The sequence below is a fragment of the Canis lupus genome, chromosome 11 (genome assembly GCF_048164855.1).
Source record: "Canis lupus baileyi chromosome 11, mCanLup2.hap1, whole genome shotgun sequence".
Taxonomy (NCBI): domain Eukaryota; kingdom Metazoa; phylum Chordata; class Mammalia; order Carnivora; family Canidae; genus Canis; species Canis lupus.
This window is the reverse complement of record NC_132848.1, coordinates 48,807,896-48,823,942: the sequence shown is the minus strand read 5'-3', so window position 1 is coordinate 48,823,942 and position 16,047 is coordinate 48,807,896. Positions and strand designations below refer to the sequence as shown.

The 16,047-nt window shown below is 39.3% G+C and overlaps 1 protein-coding gene and 1 long non-coding RNA gene across 8 annotated transcripts in view; one reads left to right on the top strand and one right to left on the bottom strand.

Moving 5' to 3' along the window:
- Window positions 1-2,003: 2,003 nt before the first annotated feature.
- On the bottom strand, window positions 2,004-7,252 carry LOC140600135 (uncharacterized). Its single transcript, XR_012003314.1, has 2 exons — window positions 6,013-7,252; window positions 2,004-4,202 (listed from the first exon to the last, which is right to left on the bottom strand). It is a non-coding gene; the product is annotated as an uncharacterized lncRNA (long non-coding RNA).
- Window positions 6,548-16,047, top strand: part of THADA (THADA armadillo repeat containing) — a 332,010-nt gene continuing 322,510 nt past the window's right edge. For 5 of the 7 annotated variants that reach the window (XM_072768181.1, XM_072768180.1, XM_072768179.1 and 2 more), the window contains exons 1-8: window positions 6,548-6,693; window positions 8,620-8,717; window positions 9,157-9,256; window positions 9,514-9,608; window positions 10,313-10,443; window positions 14,987-15,135; window positions 15,247-15,279; window positions 15,538-15,586. In XM_072768181.1, the coding sequence (XP_072624282.1) occupies window positions 9,181-9,256; window positions 9,514-9,608; window positions 10,313-10,443; window positions 14,987-15,135; window positions 15,247-15,279; window positions 15,538-15,586 (533 nt within the window). In that variant the 5' untranslated portion in view covers window positions 6,548-6,693; window positions 8,620-8,717; window positions 9,157-9,180. Of the gene's footprint in view, window positions 6,694-6,866; window positions 7,062-8,619; window positions 8,718-9,156; window positions 9,257-9,513; window positions 9,609-10,312; window positions 10,444-14,986; window positions 15,136-15,246; window positions 15,280-15,537; window positions 15,587-16,047 lie in introns of those variants that run through there. The other 2 variants (XM_072768177.1, XM_072768176.1) reach the window with 2 other exon arrangements.

Sequence of the window (16,047 nt, the reverse complement as noted above, 5' to 3'; positions counted from 1 at the left end):
AGTATAGATATTAGAAAAAGAATATTCCATTCATTTGTGGCAAGGTTGGAAGAACAGTCCATTCACTTGTAGGCAAGATTTACTTCATAGGTTACCTTCAAAAGTTAAGGATTAATGCTAGTGACAAGTCAGGATCAGAACACACCTTTATGTTTCTTATAAAAAGCTGTGTGAATTTAAAAAAAAAAAAAATATATATATATAGAACAGCATGGAACTTACATATCCAAATGAGAATAGTCCCCACTAGAGAAATCACCTTGGGAGGCCATATACTTGTTTCTTCTTTTGGTATAGCTCATATTTTTGAAATCTTTTTGGACATTTCTATTTAAGATTTTGACATACAGAGAGCAATAGAGCACAGAGGGAGCAGCAGAGGGAGAGGAAGAGGCAGACTCTCCATTGTGAGCAGGGAGCCCGATGTGGGGCTGGGATCATGGGATCATGACCTGAGCTGAAGGCAGACACTTAACCAACTGAGCCACTCAGGCACTCCTGGGTGTTCTTTTTAGAACATTTTTCTCAGGATATCCAGTGGTATAGAAATCTTTATCCCTTGTAATTGGATTTGAGTTTGGGGAACCATTAAAAGTAACTGTTAAGACATGGCAGATAGGATCAAAGAGAGTGATCAATTGATCATCGGCCAAAAGCAAAGTCAGTCCATAAACAGCAAGGCTGATTTTCTTATGCATTCAAAATAACACAAAAAGAATGATAGGAGTTTCAGAAATTACATACGAGTTTTGGGATGTTCTAACCAATCTGTGGAGCAATAAAGAAAATTATTTTTATCTTTTTGCACAGTTAGGGCTATCTAAGCAAATTTTACTGGGGACTTGGACTAAAATCAAGTCTTGGAAGGTTAATTTATGACTGATTAGTGAGAGAACTCTGTGACACATGCAGAAAAGATTTACTATACATACATAAAATTTATACAACATTCATTCTGTAACACCTACAGGAGGTAAATTACAGAGATTCACCTCTTGGATATATGTGTTTTGTGTTTACACTTCTTGGGAGGAATGAGACTTGTAGGTGCATCTCTGGGTAGTAAAGCTGGAGACAGACACTAGGTTTATCTTTCCCCTGGAAAAATTTATTTATACTCCAAAGGGTTAAGAGAATCCAGGATTTCTCCTATTATATCTCCAAGGACACTCTCTGAGAAGAGGATAGCTGTCTCTCCCTTCTATTTAAGTGCCGAGATTCATGTTGGGAGGATCCTCACCTATAACACATTGTTCATATGTAGAGTTTTATTCAACTGGTTCTCAGGTCATCTGAGGGATAAGGATTTGAGCATTGGGGAACCATGCAACTGTTGTTTGCTGGAAGTAAATAATAGCAATCTGCTCTGCTCCAGAAACCTAAAGCACGAAGTCAGGATAAGTATGGGTATCTTGCCAAAAAAAAAAAAAAGTATGGGTATCAAAAATTCAACACAATCTTTACCTTTTTTCTTAAAAAAGATTTTATTTACTCATGAGAGACATAGAGAGAGAGAGAGAGGCTGAGACACAGGCAGAGGGAGAAGCAGGCTCCCCGCAAGGCAGCCTGATGAGGGACTCGATCCTGGGACCGGGATCACGCCCCCAGCAAAGGCAGATGCCCAACCACTGAGCCACCCAGGTGTTCCAGGATTGCTTTTTGAAACAAGAATGAAAAATATTTATTTTCTTTTCAAAAGCATTTTAGTCAAGGATGGTGCTATGTATTTAAAATTTTTGTTTTTTTCTATCTGCGCCCTACACAATTGTTGCCTTTCTTTAAAGGCAGTACCACGGGCACCTGGGTGGCTTGGGAGGTTGAGCGGCTGACTCTTGATTTCTGCTCAGGTAGTGATCTTAGGGTTGTGAGATGCAGCCCTATGTCAGGCTTCCTACTCAGCACAGAGTCTGCTTGTCCCTCTCCTTCCCCTTCTGCCCTTCTCTACTCACTCCCCACCAAAAAAATAAATAAAATCTAAATAAAATAAAATGACAGTAACATAATTCAAATAGTAAAAAATGTTAACTTTTTGGTGATTACAAAAACAGGCCTTAAAAGAAAAGTTTATTAACCCAGTGTTACAACATTAAAGGCAGTTTAAGAAGAAAAAATGTTCACTCAATCTTACCAGCTTAATAAACTACTTTTCCAAACACATTCTCTTCCAACCCTTATTCACAGTATCTATATTTTTATGAAGTTGTAAACATAATGTATACATAATTTTCTGTTCCAATATTTTTAGGTCATATTATTTTATAAATATTTTTCCTTATTACTTCATTTCTGACTTACTTAAATTTTCTTTTAAATATTTGGTTTTTTGATGTAAAAGGCATAAGCAGCAATAATGCTGAATTTTAAAAACACGATATTGAAAACAATTCCATTTATGATTACACCAAAAATAATACCTATGAATAAACTTAGCCAAGGAAATACCTGTACTCTGAAAACTATAAAACACTGATAAAAGAAACTAAAGATGACACAAATAGATAGATATTCCATGCTAATGGATTGGAAAAGTCAATATTATTAAAATGTCCATACCACCCAAGCAATCTATAGATTTAATGCAATCCCTATCAAAATACCAACATATTCCAGAGTTGGGATTACTGCCTAGTGCAGTACTGAGCACTGTGTGAATAAAATTGCTCAATTTTCACAAAGTAATCTTCTATTTGAATGTGTATATTAACTAATTTGAGTCAACAAGTTATTCTAACATACTTTTGGGTAGGAAGTTAATAAGCTAAAATTTCTTTGTAAATACTTATTTCCTGTATGAGTGCTATATCCCACATGAAAAAACATACTATTATTCAAACAATGCCGAAATAGCATGGAAAATGAGGGCCTCCTGTAATTCTACTCCCCAAAAAACCACAGACTACAATTTGGTGAATATTCATCCTGGCTGAACTCCTTATTCAAAGGTAGAAATAATTCCATAGTTTGTTGCCACATGGTGGTAAAATAAGCACCACTGCCAATTAACACTGTAAAGAACACGATAGCCATTACCCTAACCCAACAAATATTTGCTGAGCTATTTACGCTCCGCACTGCACTAGGCATGGTCTAAAGATGGTCCCTGTCTTGGAAGGACTTGTAGGAAGACTGACAAGCATACAAATAACTAGCATGTACTGACAAAATGACAAAATGACATTGTTATAACTGAGACAAAAATCTAAGTATGGCAGAACAGGGATTTCTTGTCAGGTTTCATTGAGGATGTGACATTTGAGACGGGTCTTCAAGTGTGCTGCAGTTTCTCAGGTGAGAATAAGAAAGGCCCTTTCAGCAGAGAGGATGGATGGATGGATGCACATGGATGGAGCAGTGCTTTCAGGGACTATTGAGAAGGCCACTCCAGCTGGAGCCTGGTGTATGGGGAAGGAAAAGGAGTGTCACATGGAAGACAAACTGCTATGTGTGCTCTTAATTCGGGAAGGGATCAGAACAGCTGAAAAAGAGAAAGTTGGAAAAGCATCTAAAATTTTCCTTTCTGGGACACCTGGGCAGCATAGCGGTTGAGCGCCTGCCTTCGGCCCAGGGCCTGATCCTGGAGTCTCGGGATCAAGTCCCACGTTGGCCTCCCTGCGTGGAGCCTGCTTCTCCCTCTGCCTGTGTCTCTGCCTCTCTCTTGCTCTCTCTCTTGTCTTTCATGAATAAATAAATAAATCTTAAAAAAAAAATTATTTCGTAGTCGTGATTCCTTAGCTAGTACATTTCAAGAATTGAGGAAAACCCAGCAGATGTGTTCTAATACTGTGGTAGCCAGCCTCCAAAATGGTACTCCCCAATTACATTGGCCTCCTGATCCACTTCTCTGTCAACCCTTCTCACAATGAATAGAGCTAACCTGTGTGACTACAGAATGTTGTTTGAAATGGTGTGTAACTTCCGTGGCTGGGCCATCAATGTCATCGAAGCTTCTACCTTGCTTTCCTGTGCTCATTCTGGGGAAGGCCTGACACCATGTTATGAGACTGTTTAAGCAGCCTGAAGAGAAGCCCACATGGTAAGGGATTGAGGCCCCCTGTCAACAACCAGAGACGCTGGATTAAGTCATCTTGGAAGTGGTTCCTCTTGCCCCAGCCAGATCTTCCGGTGACTGCAGGCTCATGGGAGACTCCTGGCCAGTAGCACTCAGCCACACACAATGCTGCTAAATTTCTGACCCAGAGAAACTGTAAAAAGTAAAAATGTAGTGTTTGAAGACATTAAGTTTTGGGGTAATTTATTATACAGCAAGATAAATAACAGAAGAACTTTGCTTTCTTCCATAGACTAGGGGACAAACAATAACATTTATTAACAAGCAGCAAGATTTCATCTTCTATTAAAAAATGACACAATATTCATAGCTCTAGTATATGCTTTTGGACTTCATTTTAGACATGAAAATATGAAATAAGGCTTTTTATGAGGGACTCTTTATGTAAATCATGTATTGCTTGCAGATTACCATAAGCTGTTTTTTTTTAGGAGGTAATGGGACTATAAAACTGACAGACTATATTATGCTTTTCAGTTATGCAAAACAGTACTTACAAAAGAAACTTAGCTTGAGTTGGTAAGTAGTTTGGCTTCTATAGAGACTTTTATGGATAAGTAATAAATGAGTAAGCAATTAAAGCCTTTTTTGGGCACCCGGGTGGCTCAGTGCTTTAGCATCTGCCTTTGGCTGAGGTCATGATCACAGGGTCCTGGGATCGAATCTCGCATTGGGCTTCCTGCAGGGAGCCTGCTTCTCCCTCTGCCTGTTTCTGCCTCTCACTATGTCTCCCATGAATAAATAAAATCTTAGATAAAAATATCCTTTTTTTTGTGGCTTTCAGAGATCAAATTTTAATCAAATGTCCTGTCAAGTGTCAAAAATTTTAAAAATCATTATCTGTGAAAATGTGTCATTAAATAAGTATAAAAAAATCCATTCCATAATTGAGGGGACAATGCTGCTTCAACAGGTACTTATTTCCAAAGCTTTAGCTTAACACTTAACAAAACATGGACATATTATTTTTCATGATTTTATGTAGTCCACTTTTACAATAAGATGTCATTTAAGTGTTTCTACACTTTTATATACTAAGGATTATGGACTCTTTAAAAATTCCCTTGGAATACGTTTTTACAAATAAATAGCTACTTAAAAGTTCATGGCTTAAATTCATGCTGTAGTCTAGAAAACCTCAAGCAGAGAAGTTAATTTAGTTTCAAGTTGGTAGCTTAAGTGGCTTTGCAAAAACAAAAGGCTATCTTCTCGTTACTCTTTGAACCTTTTTTAAAAATTAAAACATTTTTTTTCTATTTGAACCTTTAAAACCTAAACCTTCATTGCCTCTAATTCCCATAGTTACTGCTCCATTTATTTGACCCTAATGGAAGTACTAGAGTTGTTTCTACTTGATCTTGACATTTCCTCTCCCAGTGTGTTTTACACCCATTCAAATACACTCCAAATTTTTGCCCCATCACTCCATAATGGCAATTTCATCCTCCCCTTGCTCAAATCAGAAATCTTGGGATCCTCATTGAATCCTCTTTCTTCACCCCCCACAGCTTATCCTTAAAAAAATCGGGTTAGCTTACTTTTCAAGTCAGAATCCAGAACCTGTCCACCCCTCATACTTTCTTTCCACTGCTATCACCCTGGTTTGAGTCACTAGCATCTTACTAGTTTCCAAGAATAGCTTCCTCACTTACTGGTCGTCCAGCCTCCACTACAAAGTAGCTCCAGTGATTCTTTTGAAATATAGACAACCCTATCACTCTTCGGCTCAAAATGACTCCCCATTTCACGGAGTTAGAAGCCCTGACATAGGGCAATGGGGCTTTACATCACCTAACTTCCCCGGCCCCACTGCCCTACGTCAGGGCTTCCCTACAACCTCCCCCGTTGGCTCCCGCCACACTGGCCACCTTGCACAGCATCCGTCTCTATGTCCTGACCTTACCCCGACCCTCTGTCCCAGCTCCTAGCGTGGTGTCCCGCACCTGATTTCTTTCTAAGGTAATGAATCGTCTGATGACTTCTAGGCCACCCCGCCTGGCAGGAGCTCGGACAGTTCGCGCTCATTCACCACCTGACGAACCAACAAACGCACTCGGGACACGACACGCGTTAGTTCATTTTGGCGCTTCTCGTTTTAGCCAAAACTCTTGGCGTGGCTTCAGCGTAAGGCCCGAAGGATCCCATCTCGCAGGCCCTACGGTCGCCGGTTCTCACAGCCCTGGGGCGGTTTTCTCCCCTTCTCCGGGCTGGGCGGGCCGCGTGGGAGGAGGGTGGAATGCCCGGATGGAGGCTAAAGTGCTGCCCAGGTACTCCAGGTCTACACTGCCCTAAGGCGACCGAGACGGGAGGGCCTCCCAGCGGCGGGCTTGCCCCGCGCCGCGAGCGTACCCCGCGCGCTCTATTTACAGCCGCCATCTACCCAAACCCGCTCGCTAACACCCGCTCCCGGTGACGTCACCACCGCCCCGGACTCCTGATTGGAAGAGCGCAGCCGCTCAGTTCTCGCGATGACGTCTGTTCGGGTCTCCCTTGCCTCCCTCCCATTGCGCAGACCCGGTAGTCAACAGACCACGTTGCGAGCCACGGAGGCATCGTAGAACTAGACCAGCTTCGGTACTCGTCCAGACGGCAGCGAACTCTTCCTAGACGCTCACGGGCACAAGGTTTGGCTCCCGGGCGTCCCGTGTGCCAGACTCGCGGTAGCGCGCGCGACTCGGCACTGCTCGCCTCCGCCACTTTCCTGGGGCAGCCGGGGGATTCGCACCAATTCTCGTCCTTTGCTATCGCGAGGTCTTGGCGGTTGCTCTACCGATTTCCGGTCGCTTAGGTCTCCATGGAGACAGCACTTGAACCAGTGTTTTGGGTCGCCTGTCATTCTCCGGACTCCACGTGGTTCGGAAACTGCACAAAGAACGTTTGTGGGAGTCAGCCAGGAAGGTGTAGATGGGAGCGAGGCAGCGGTCCGAAGCGAAGCAGCCAGTGGGAGTACGATTTGCGGAGCATCTTCTCGTCACTGAAGCACTGTTGTAGGGTGGGCACGGGAGTTTCCCCGATTGGGGAAGCCCAGTTCATCAGGACAAAGGTTCAGGCGTCTGTTGAGCACGCATAAGCACCGAACCTATTTTTGTGTAGTCTTTAGGGTTCCACGATCGTATCCTGCTGTAAACTTAGCATTTACGAGAGAGTAGTCTCCTCATTTATCTGTCTCCAGCTCTTCTTAAGTTTCTGTATTGGCCACTTTGCTAGGAAGCGATCCCCAATTATTACGCTAGACCTCATCATGTCATTTTGCAAGTTCTTCCCTTGTCCTTGCCATTCTGGCAGTGTCCGTTTTTATTACTATTTTCTGTTAAATGGTTTTTCACATTCCAGTGCCCTATCGATTTCTTACTTTGCAGACGGACCACAGGTTCTTCAGTGTCAGGACTGGCTTGTCACTTAGATACAGAATATACATAACCGGGTAGTGCACTTTTCTGTTGTTAAAGGCATGCATCGCTGACAATGTTTGTTAATTAATTCATTTGCTTATTCATCAGATGTTTATTAACCGCTGGATATATGCCAGGTACTGTTTTAGGAATTGAGAATTAAAATAGTGGGTGAAACAGATGAAAGTTGCTGCCTTCGTGGAGTTTATTACTGGGGGAGACAGACAATATATAAATAAACAAGTTCTTGCGGTCTTAGGTAGTAGTAGTACTATGGAGAAAATAGAGTAATGGAAATGATCTGTGAGTTGGAGTGCTGGCATTTGATATAGTTTGAGTGGTCATGGAAGGCTTCTCATTGGAGGTGCTATTTGAGAAGACACCTGAAAGATGGGAAAAAGATCTTGCAAAGATCTGGTGGAACAAGCATTAACAGGCAGAGGTATGAGGAAAGGCAAAGCCCCTCGGATGGTGAAGAGAAGATTGATTTGAGATGAAATGCAGAGGAAGGCAGGACCAAATTCCTTGGTGCCTCGAAGGCCAAGGTCTCAAGTATCAAGTTGGATTTAATTCTAAGTGTAACTGGAATCCCTTGCAGAGTTTTAAGCAAGCTAGTAATTAGATTTGATTAGAGTTTTAAAAAGATTGCTATGATGCCTGTGAAAAGCGGGGAGTCCTCAGAATCAAGGGAGAAGAGAATAGACCATCTGTGAGGCTATTGCAAGGGTCCAGCTGCAGAGGCCTCATACAACTTCTGGTGGGATATTTCCAGGATGGGGAAATTCTCTGCTTACAAGGCAGTCTGTGCCATACATAGGTGGATTAGAGAGTTCTTTCTTTACATTAAGCAGGGATCTGCCTCATTGAAACTTGCACTGACATTTCCTAATTCTTTAGCAAGACAGAAAATATCTCCTCTTTTTCTGACAGTCCTCCAACAACAACAGCTGCTTTATAGCACTTGTCCCCATCCTTTTGTCTCCAGGCCAAACACCTCTGGTTAACTGGGAAGGCACTGAGGTTAGTTGGGCCCAGTTTACTTTTAGAAAGACCACACCATTTTTTTTTATTGTTATTTATTACTAAAATGAAGGTTGGCTGTATTTTATTTTTTATTGTAAAATTTTCCTAAAAAGATTTTATTTATTTATTTGACAGAGTGTGAGAGAGCACAAGCAGGGGGAGAAGCAGGCTCCCCATGGGAGCCTGACACAGGACTCCGTTCCAGAACCCCGGGACCACGACCTGAACCAAAGGTAGACGTTCAACCAACTGAGCCACCCAGGTGCCTGAAGGTTGTCTGTATTTTAAAATACAAAGACTGGGTCATAATAGGTAATAGTAACTTTAGACAATAATAAACTCTTGTTGAGCTTAAAAAATGTTTTTCTTTTTTGGAGCAAAAATCCTTAGACCAGTAATTCTCAACCTGGGGCCACTTTGGTCTCCAGGAGACATTTGGCATTTTTCGATTGTCATAACTTGCTGGGAAGGGGATGCTGCTGGCATCTAATGGGCAGAGGCCAGGAACCTGTTCAATATCCTACAATACATAGAATGATACCCCATAGCAAAAAATTATCTTGCTCCAAATGCCAATAGTACTGAGGTTCAGAAATCCTGAATTAGACAATGCTTTAAACTCTTCTTTTTAAAAAAATAAAAATAAAAAAATAAACTCTTCTTTTTTTGCAGTGACTACCATTAATTCTGTTTAAAATGGGTGTAAAGAAGAAAAAAGAAATGCAAGTAACTGCACTGACTATTTGCCATCAAGACCTTGAAACTTTGAGATGTAAGTGATTTCTGACTTCATTACTTTCTTTCTTTCCTGGGTTGCAGGGTATTTTTATCTCTGAGACTAAATATCTTGTTCAGACTCTTGCTATTTAATTTTTTCCATGTTCTTTACATTTAATTTTGCATGTAAAATGGTTTCCTAAAAATTCTGTCTTCAGACTAAGTTCTGCCTGCCTTTTTTTTTTTTTTTGGCAAACTCATGTGCGTATGTTGTTAGATCCTTGAAGAAATTTCTGTTTGTGTGTTATCTAGTTTTGGCTGATGTGGAAGGAAAGAATTTAGCTTCTTTGCTGTTATACTGTGTACAACTCACTGATGGAGTGTCACAAATCCATTATGTTAAACAGGTAAGACTGGATTGATATTCATGGATACATCTTGAGATTATCATGCTACTATGGACTTTTAAAATTAACTGACAGTTTTTGGCACCCGATTATTTAATATCAATGTGTCATTAAAGAATAGAGGTTTTTCCTTTCCTTTTCTGTTTGTTGTATAATCTCATTTTATTCAGAGTATCAGTAGATGCCATATTCAGCCTTCCACCAACATTGGAGCTAGAAAGCTATAGGATAATGAGACAATTGTGCATATCTTTTCTGTGGAGATAAATTTTTAAAAATTATCTCTATTTGAACCTTTCAAACTTTTTAGCAGACATATTAAAAAGTTAATTTAAAATATAAAGACTCTCCTTACCAGTGTTTCAGTATTAGGGTTTACCTTTTGAACTTGCATAATTTTGGGGGGAAGCAATTATATATATTACTGGTTTTTCAGTATTGCAACAGAATTCCTATACCTTAAGCCATTAATAAGTCTAATTCTTAATAGAGGTCGGTCTGGAGAGTAAAATGGGAGTTGGAGATATGGGTTAAAAAGTTAAAAACTACTAAAATAGGTATTTAAATCGGTATCCTCAACAATGCACTATAGAATATATTTCACATTATAATTGAGACTTAAAAGAGTATTTGGCTATGTTACTTTGCTCTATATACTTGATTTTAGAAAAAATTACTGTGATTTTGAATTTTTTGGATTGTAGATTGTGCCTTTACTGGAGAAGGCAGATAAGAATGGTGCATGTGATCCCATTATTCGAAGTTGTTTGGATATTTTAGCAGGCATCTATCTTTCTCTGAGTGTAAAGAATCCCTTGAAGAAAGTCTTAGCAAGGTAAGGATAAAAAAGAAAGGAAGTTAAACATTACAAATGTTGAATTTGACCAAAAGTAATCAGTATTTAAAGTTCTCCTGGCTTGGTAAAACTGAACTGAAATACGTCACTAACAGTTTATATGGTCTCTGTTTTGTTTACTTATTACAACTTTTTATTTTTATTTATTTATTTTTTAATTAAAAATTTTTTAAATAAGATTTTATTTATTTATTCATGAGAGACAGAGAGAGAGAGAGGCAGACACATAGGCAGAGGGAGAAGCAGGCTGTCTTGTGGGGAGCATGATGCGGGACTCGATACCAGGACCCTGGGACCACACCCTGAACCAAAGGCAGATGCTCAACCACTGAGCCACCCAGGTGTCTATACTTATTACAACTTTTTAAAAACGTGGAATGGCTTTTTTTTTAGGTCACAGGCCTTAATAAAACAGGCTATGGGCTGTAGTTTACTGACTCCTGGTTTAGTCAATTTACATTAATGCTATTATTGGTTAAGTTTAATCTGTCATCTTGCTATTACTTTTTCCTTTTTTTCCATTTGTTCTTGGTTTATTATTTTTTAAAGATTTTATTTATTTATTTATGAGAGACACAGACAGAGAGAGGCAGAGACACAGGTAGAGGGAGAAGGCAGGCTCCATGCAGGGAGCCCAACATGGGACTCGATCCTGGCTCTCCAGGATCACACCCTGGGCTGAAGGCGGTGTCAAACGGCTGAGCCACCTGGGCTGCCCTTGTTCTTGGTTTAAACATACTTTTAGGGCAGCCCGGGTGGTGCAGCGGTTTAGTGCCGCCTGCAGCCCGGGGTGTGATCCTGGAGAACCAGGATCAAGTCCCACATCAGGCTTCCTGCATGGAGCCTGCTTCTCCCTCTGCCTGTGTCTCTGCCTCTCTCTTTGCTCTTTCTGAATGAATAAATAAATAAATCTTAAAAAACAAAAAAAAAAACCAAAAAATTTTTAATTATACAGGTAATACAGCAATATATGCTTGATGTAAAGGCTTTAAGCAATATAGAAGTGAACAAAATAAGTGAGCCTTCTGGTTTGTTGTTTCTGGCATATCTTACTTTCTTTAGTAAAGGTCATGACTTAACATTTTGGTGTCTACATCCTGAGGCCTTTTCTTTGGGTTTAGTGTGGGTATTGTATTATAGTTTTCTTATTTTTACATAAATGGGGTTATACTCTACTCACTGCTCTGTAACCTGTTTTTTTTTCACTGAAGAAGGTCTTAGAGATACTTTCATGTCAGTATAATCCTTGTTTTTTTTAATGGTGTTAAAAAATACACAACATAAAATTTTCCATCTTAATCATTTTTGAGTATTAAGTATATTTACATTGTCTTGCAGTATATCTCCAGAATTTTTTCATCTTGCAAAACTGAAACTCTATAAACAGTATTATTGGGGTACCTGAGTAGCTCAGTGGTTGAGTGTCTACCTTTGGCTCAGGGCGTGATCCTGGGGTCCTGGGATCAAGTCCCACATCGGGCTCCCCACATGGAGCCTGCTTCTCCCTCTGCCTATGTCTATGCCTCTCTGTGTCTCTCAGAATAAATAAGTAAAATCTTTATTTATTTTTTTAAGTAAAATCTTACTTAAAAAAACCCAAACCCAGTATTATTATTATTGTTATTATTTTATTTTATTTAAAAAATTTTTATTTATTCATGAGAGGTACAGAGAGAGAGAGAGACAGAGACCCAGGCAGAGGGAGAAGCAGACTCTTTGCAGGAGCCCGATGTGGGACTCGATCCCAGCATACCGCGATCATGACCTGAGCCAAAGGCGGCTGCCCAACTGCTGAGCCAGCCAGGCGTCCCCAAACCCAGTATTATTAAATAGTAAATCCTCATTTGCTCCTCTGCCGAGCTCCTGGTTACTACAGTTCTACTTTCTGCTTCTATGAATTTAATTACTTTAGTTACCACATGTAAGTGGAATATTTGTGTTTTTCTTTTTTTTGATTGGCTTATTTACTTAGCATAATGTTCTCAAGGTTCATCCATGTGATAGCATGTGGCAAGATCTTTGTCCTTTTTTAAGGCTGGATTATATTTTATTGTCCATATGCACTGCATTGTATTCATTCATTATTCTGTTGATAGACATCAGGGTTGCTTCTTCCTCTTGACTATTGTGAACAATGCTGCTATGCACATGAGTATGTAAATATCTGTTTGAGGCCCTGCTTTCAGTTCTTTTGGATACATATCCAGAAGTGAATTACTAGATCATATGGTAATTCTATTACTAATTTTCTGAGGAACCTCCTTTATTTTCCATAATGTCTGCATTATTTTATGTTCCCACCAAAAGTCCTTATATTTTCTTACAGCTATAAATATTCCATAATATGGGTAATGCCAACAATTTTATGTATATATTTATTGGTGTTTAGTTTTGTTTTCATTATTCCAACAATGATGCATGGTATTCTTAATTATGTCTATAATTGTTATGTGTATTTCCCTGAGATAAATTCCTATAGGTGGAATTTCTTCACCAAAGATGTTACTAAACTGTACTCCCAAAAGCTATTCCAAGTTTATACTCTTACTAACAATGAATGAGAGTGCCAGTGTCTTCATATCTTTATCACACTAGATAATATCAATCTTTAAACTATTTAAGATCTAATAGATAAAAAAATAACCTTCTGTTTTACTTTTCACTTCCAGATTACTAGTGAGATTGAACATTTTTTAATATGTAGAGTTTGACTAGTTGTGATTATGTATCTTTTGTATTTCCTTGTTAGAATGTCTTTTCTTTCCTTTTTTAATTAATTTATTTATTTTTAAGATTTTATTTATTTTAGAGAGAGAGAGCACAAGCAGGGGGAGCAGTAGGCAGGTGGAGAGAGAGAAGCAGGCTTTCTGCCGAGCAGGGAGCCGGATGTGGGACTTCATCCCAGGACCCTGGGATCATGACTTGAGCTGAAGGCAGACACTTAACCAACTGAGCCACTCAGGCACTCTCTTTTTCTTATATAAGTAAATGTATTTAATGTGTCAAAGAGCAAATGATCAAATAACTGGCCGGTTCTAGGGTTGTGGGGAAGTAGTCAACAATGTCATAGAGCTTGATATTTTCCATTTTTTCTCCCAAGTGTTGCCTGTATATTCCTTCAGAACTACAAGGGGCTGTAGCAGTTACTGGCACCTTATGCAGACATGACAGCATCCAGAAAAAAATAAAGAAAATTTCCTCTTCTCTATTTCTTTTTATTGGAGAGAAAAACACTTTGCACAAGGTTCCAGGACACTTTCCATCACTTTCTGTTGTCAAGATTGGGTCATTTACCCTTCTGGTTGTAAGAAGGGCTGAGAAGTGGAAACTCTCACACCTTTAGCCTCTCTAGTGAGAAGTGGGTTTTGCCAATAAAGAAAACATGGCATGGGTATAAGAGCTCTAAATATATTTCTTTGGTGTTTTTTTAAAGATCTTTTCATTTTGTTTTTAAGATTTGTGTTTTTAATTTAAAGAAAGCATGAATGGGAGGGTCAGAGGGAGAGAGAGAATAGACTCTGTGCTGAACAGAGAGCCCCATGTGGGGCCCAATCTCACAACCCTGAGATCATGATCTGAGCCAAAACCAAGAGTTGGATCTCAACTGACTATGCTACACAGGTGCCCCATTCCTTTGTTTTATTACTTGTCTTTGAACTTTCTTTAGGATGTGTTTGCCTTATAAAAATTACAAAACCTTTCTTAGTAATCAATCCCACTAATGTTTTTCTTTGTATAGATTTCTGAGTTTCGGGGCACCTGGGTGGCACAGTTGGTGAGAGTCTGCCTTTGGCTTAGGTCATGATCCCAGAGTTCTGGGATCAAGCCCCTCATTGGGCTCCCTGCTCAACTGGGAGCCTGCTTCTCCCTCTGCCCCTCAGGCTCACCCTGCTCATGCTCTCTCACTCTCTCAGAATAAAATCTTAAAAAAAAAAAAAATTCTGAGTTTCATGCCTTCCTTATGTATGCTTTCTCTACTATAAGATTGTATAAAATTACCTGCTTCTCTGAAAATACTTCATCTGGAGAGCACCTGGGTGGCTTAGGTCATGATCTCAGGGATGAGAGAATGATTGTTGGGTCTATTTGAAGGAAGAGTGTCAGGTGGAGGAAATAGCAAGAGCAAAGGCTTTGGTATATTGTCACAACAAGGAAGTCCATGTAGCTAGAGCTAAATGAACAAGATTTGAGATGAGGCTGGTGAGATGATGGTGGGGCTAGAGTGTGTAGACTCTGGTAAGTCATTGTCAGCACTATGGTTACTAATTTGAGAGGGACATTGTTGGACGATTTTAGTAGAAGACTACTATGGTATTTTTATAATATCACTCTGGCTACTCTCTTGAGGATGGAAGCAAGATGGAAGCAGGGAGTTTCAGTGATTGGAGCATGTAGTTAAAATTTTCTGGCTGTATTTTGAAGGGGTAGTTCAGAATTCCTTCATTTGTAGGATTCCCTTCCCACTCCATACATCTACTTACCACACGGTTGTCAGATTTTTAATACTTGATTCTTTTTCTAGCTCACTAAATGGCCTACCTGAATTTTTTCTAACTGAGGCTATACAAAGTTTTACTTCTCGTCTTCAGGAAGAATTGAATACTACTGATCTATACTCTTATAGGAAAGTAATTGACAATATATCTTCTTGTATGGAGAACTTTGACTTGGGTAAGCCAGCTTTTTTGTGTATTTTTTTTCTGTCATTACATCATTCTTTTTAAATGATGTTAATTTTGGTTCTGAGGCTCCTTACCAGTGTTAATGTTTTTATCCCTACAGGTAGAGCAGGTGTTAATAATCTTCTTAAAAATGGTAAGTCCTGCTATTTTGTTTTATTCTGAGGGGGTAACTGCTTGTATGAGTCATTTTAGAACTGGTTCTTTTAAATTTCTTGGCAGTGGGTAGAGTCTTGCAGATTACTAAGATGCATCATGCCCCTTCCTTTTTAATTTCTACTTCTATACCATGATATCATTATAGGTAACAGTGACTTAAAATATTTTCTTATACTGACATTAAAGTTTACAGTTGGAGGTTCTGCTTTGTCATGATATATTCTTTTTGTTTCAGTGCTTCATTTTCTGCAGAAGAGTTTAATTGAAATCTCAGAAGAAAATCGGCAAGTATCTGTTTGCATGCTTGTACAGGTGTGGATGTACACTTGAGGTTGCGTGTTGTCTTTCTACAAAGGAAATTTAAAAAAAGTTTCCAGAATGTGCTTCATTGTATCCCTCACTGATAATATTGGACCTGATTATTGAAATTTACTTTTTTTAGAGGTTTGATAGTTAATTTAAAAAATCAAATAAATTATTACAAGAATATGAGAATGAGTTTCTTCCTCCATGAGTGTTCCTTACTCATAGCATCATTTTATGAATGAAATATCTGGTTATCTTTCTGAGGATATTAATGATAGTTTTTCTTTAATAGTTTTCTCATCTTTACATAGTTCTCTTTCTTCTAAGTTGCTTTTTTTCCTGTTTGATGCTTTCAGTCACTGCATTTGTTGCTAGAAGCTTTCATCAGAAGTGATTTTTGGCCAAATGCTTATATTTAAGGATGAGGCACTGAGAGTTG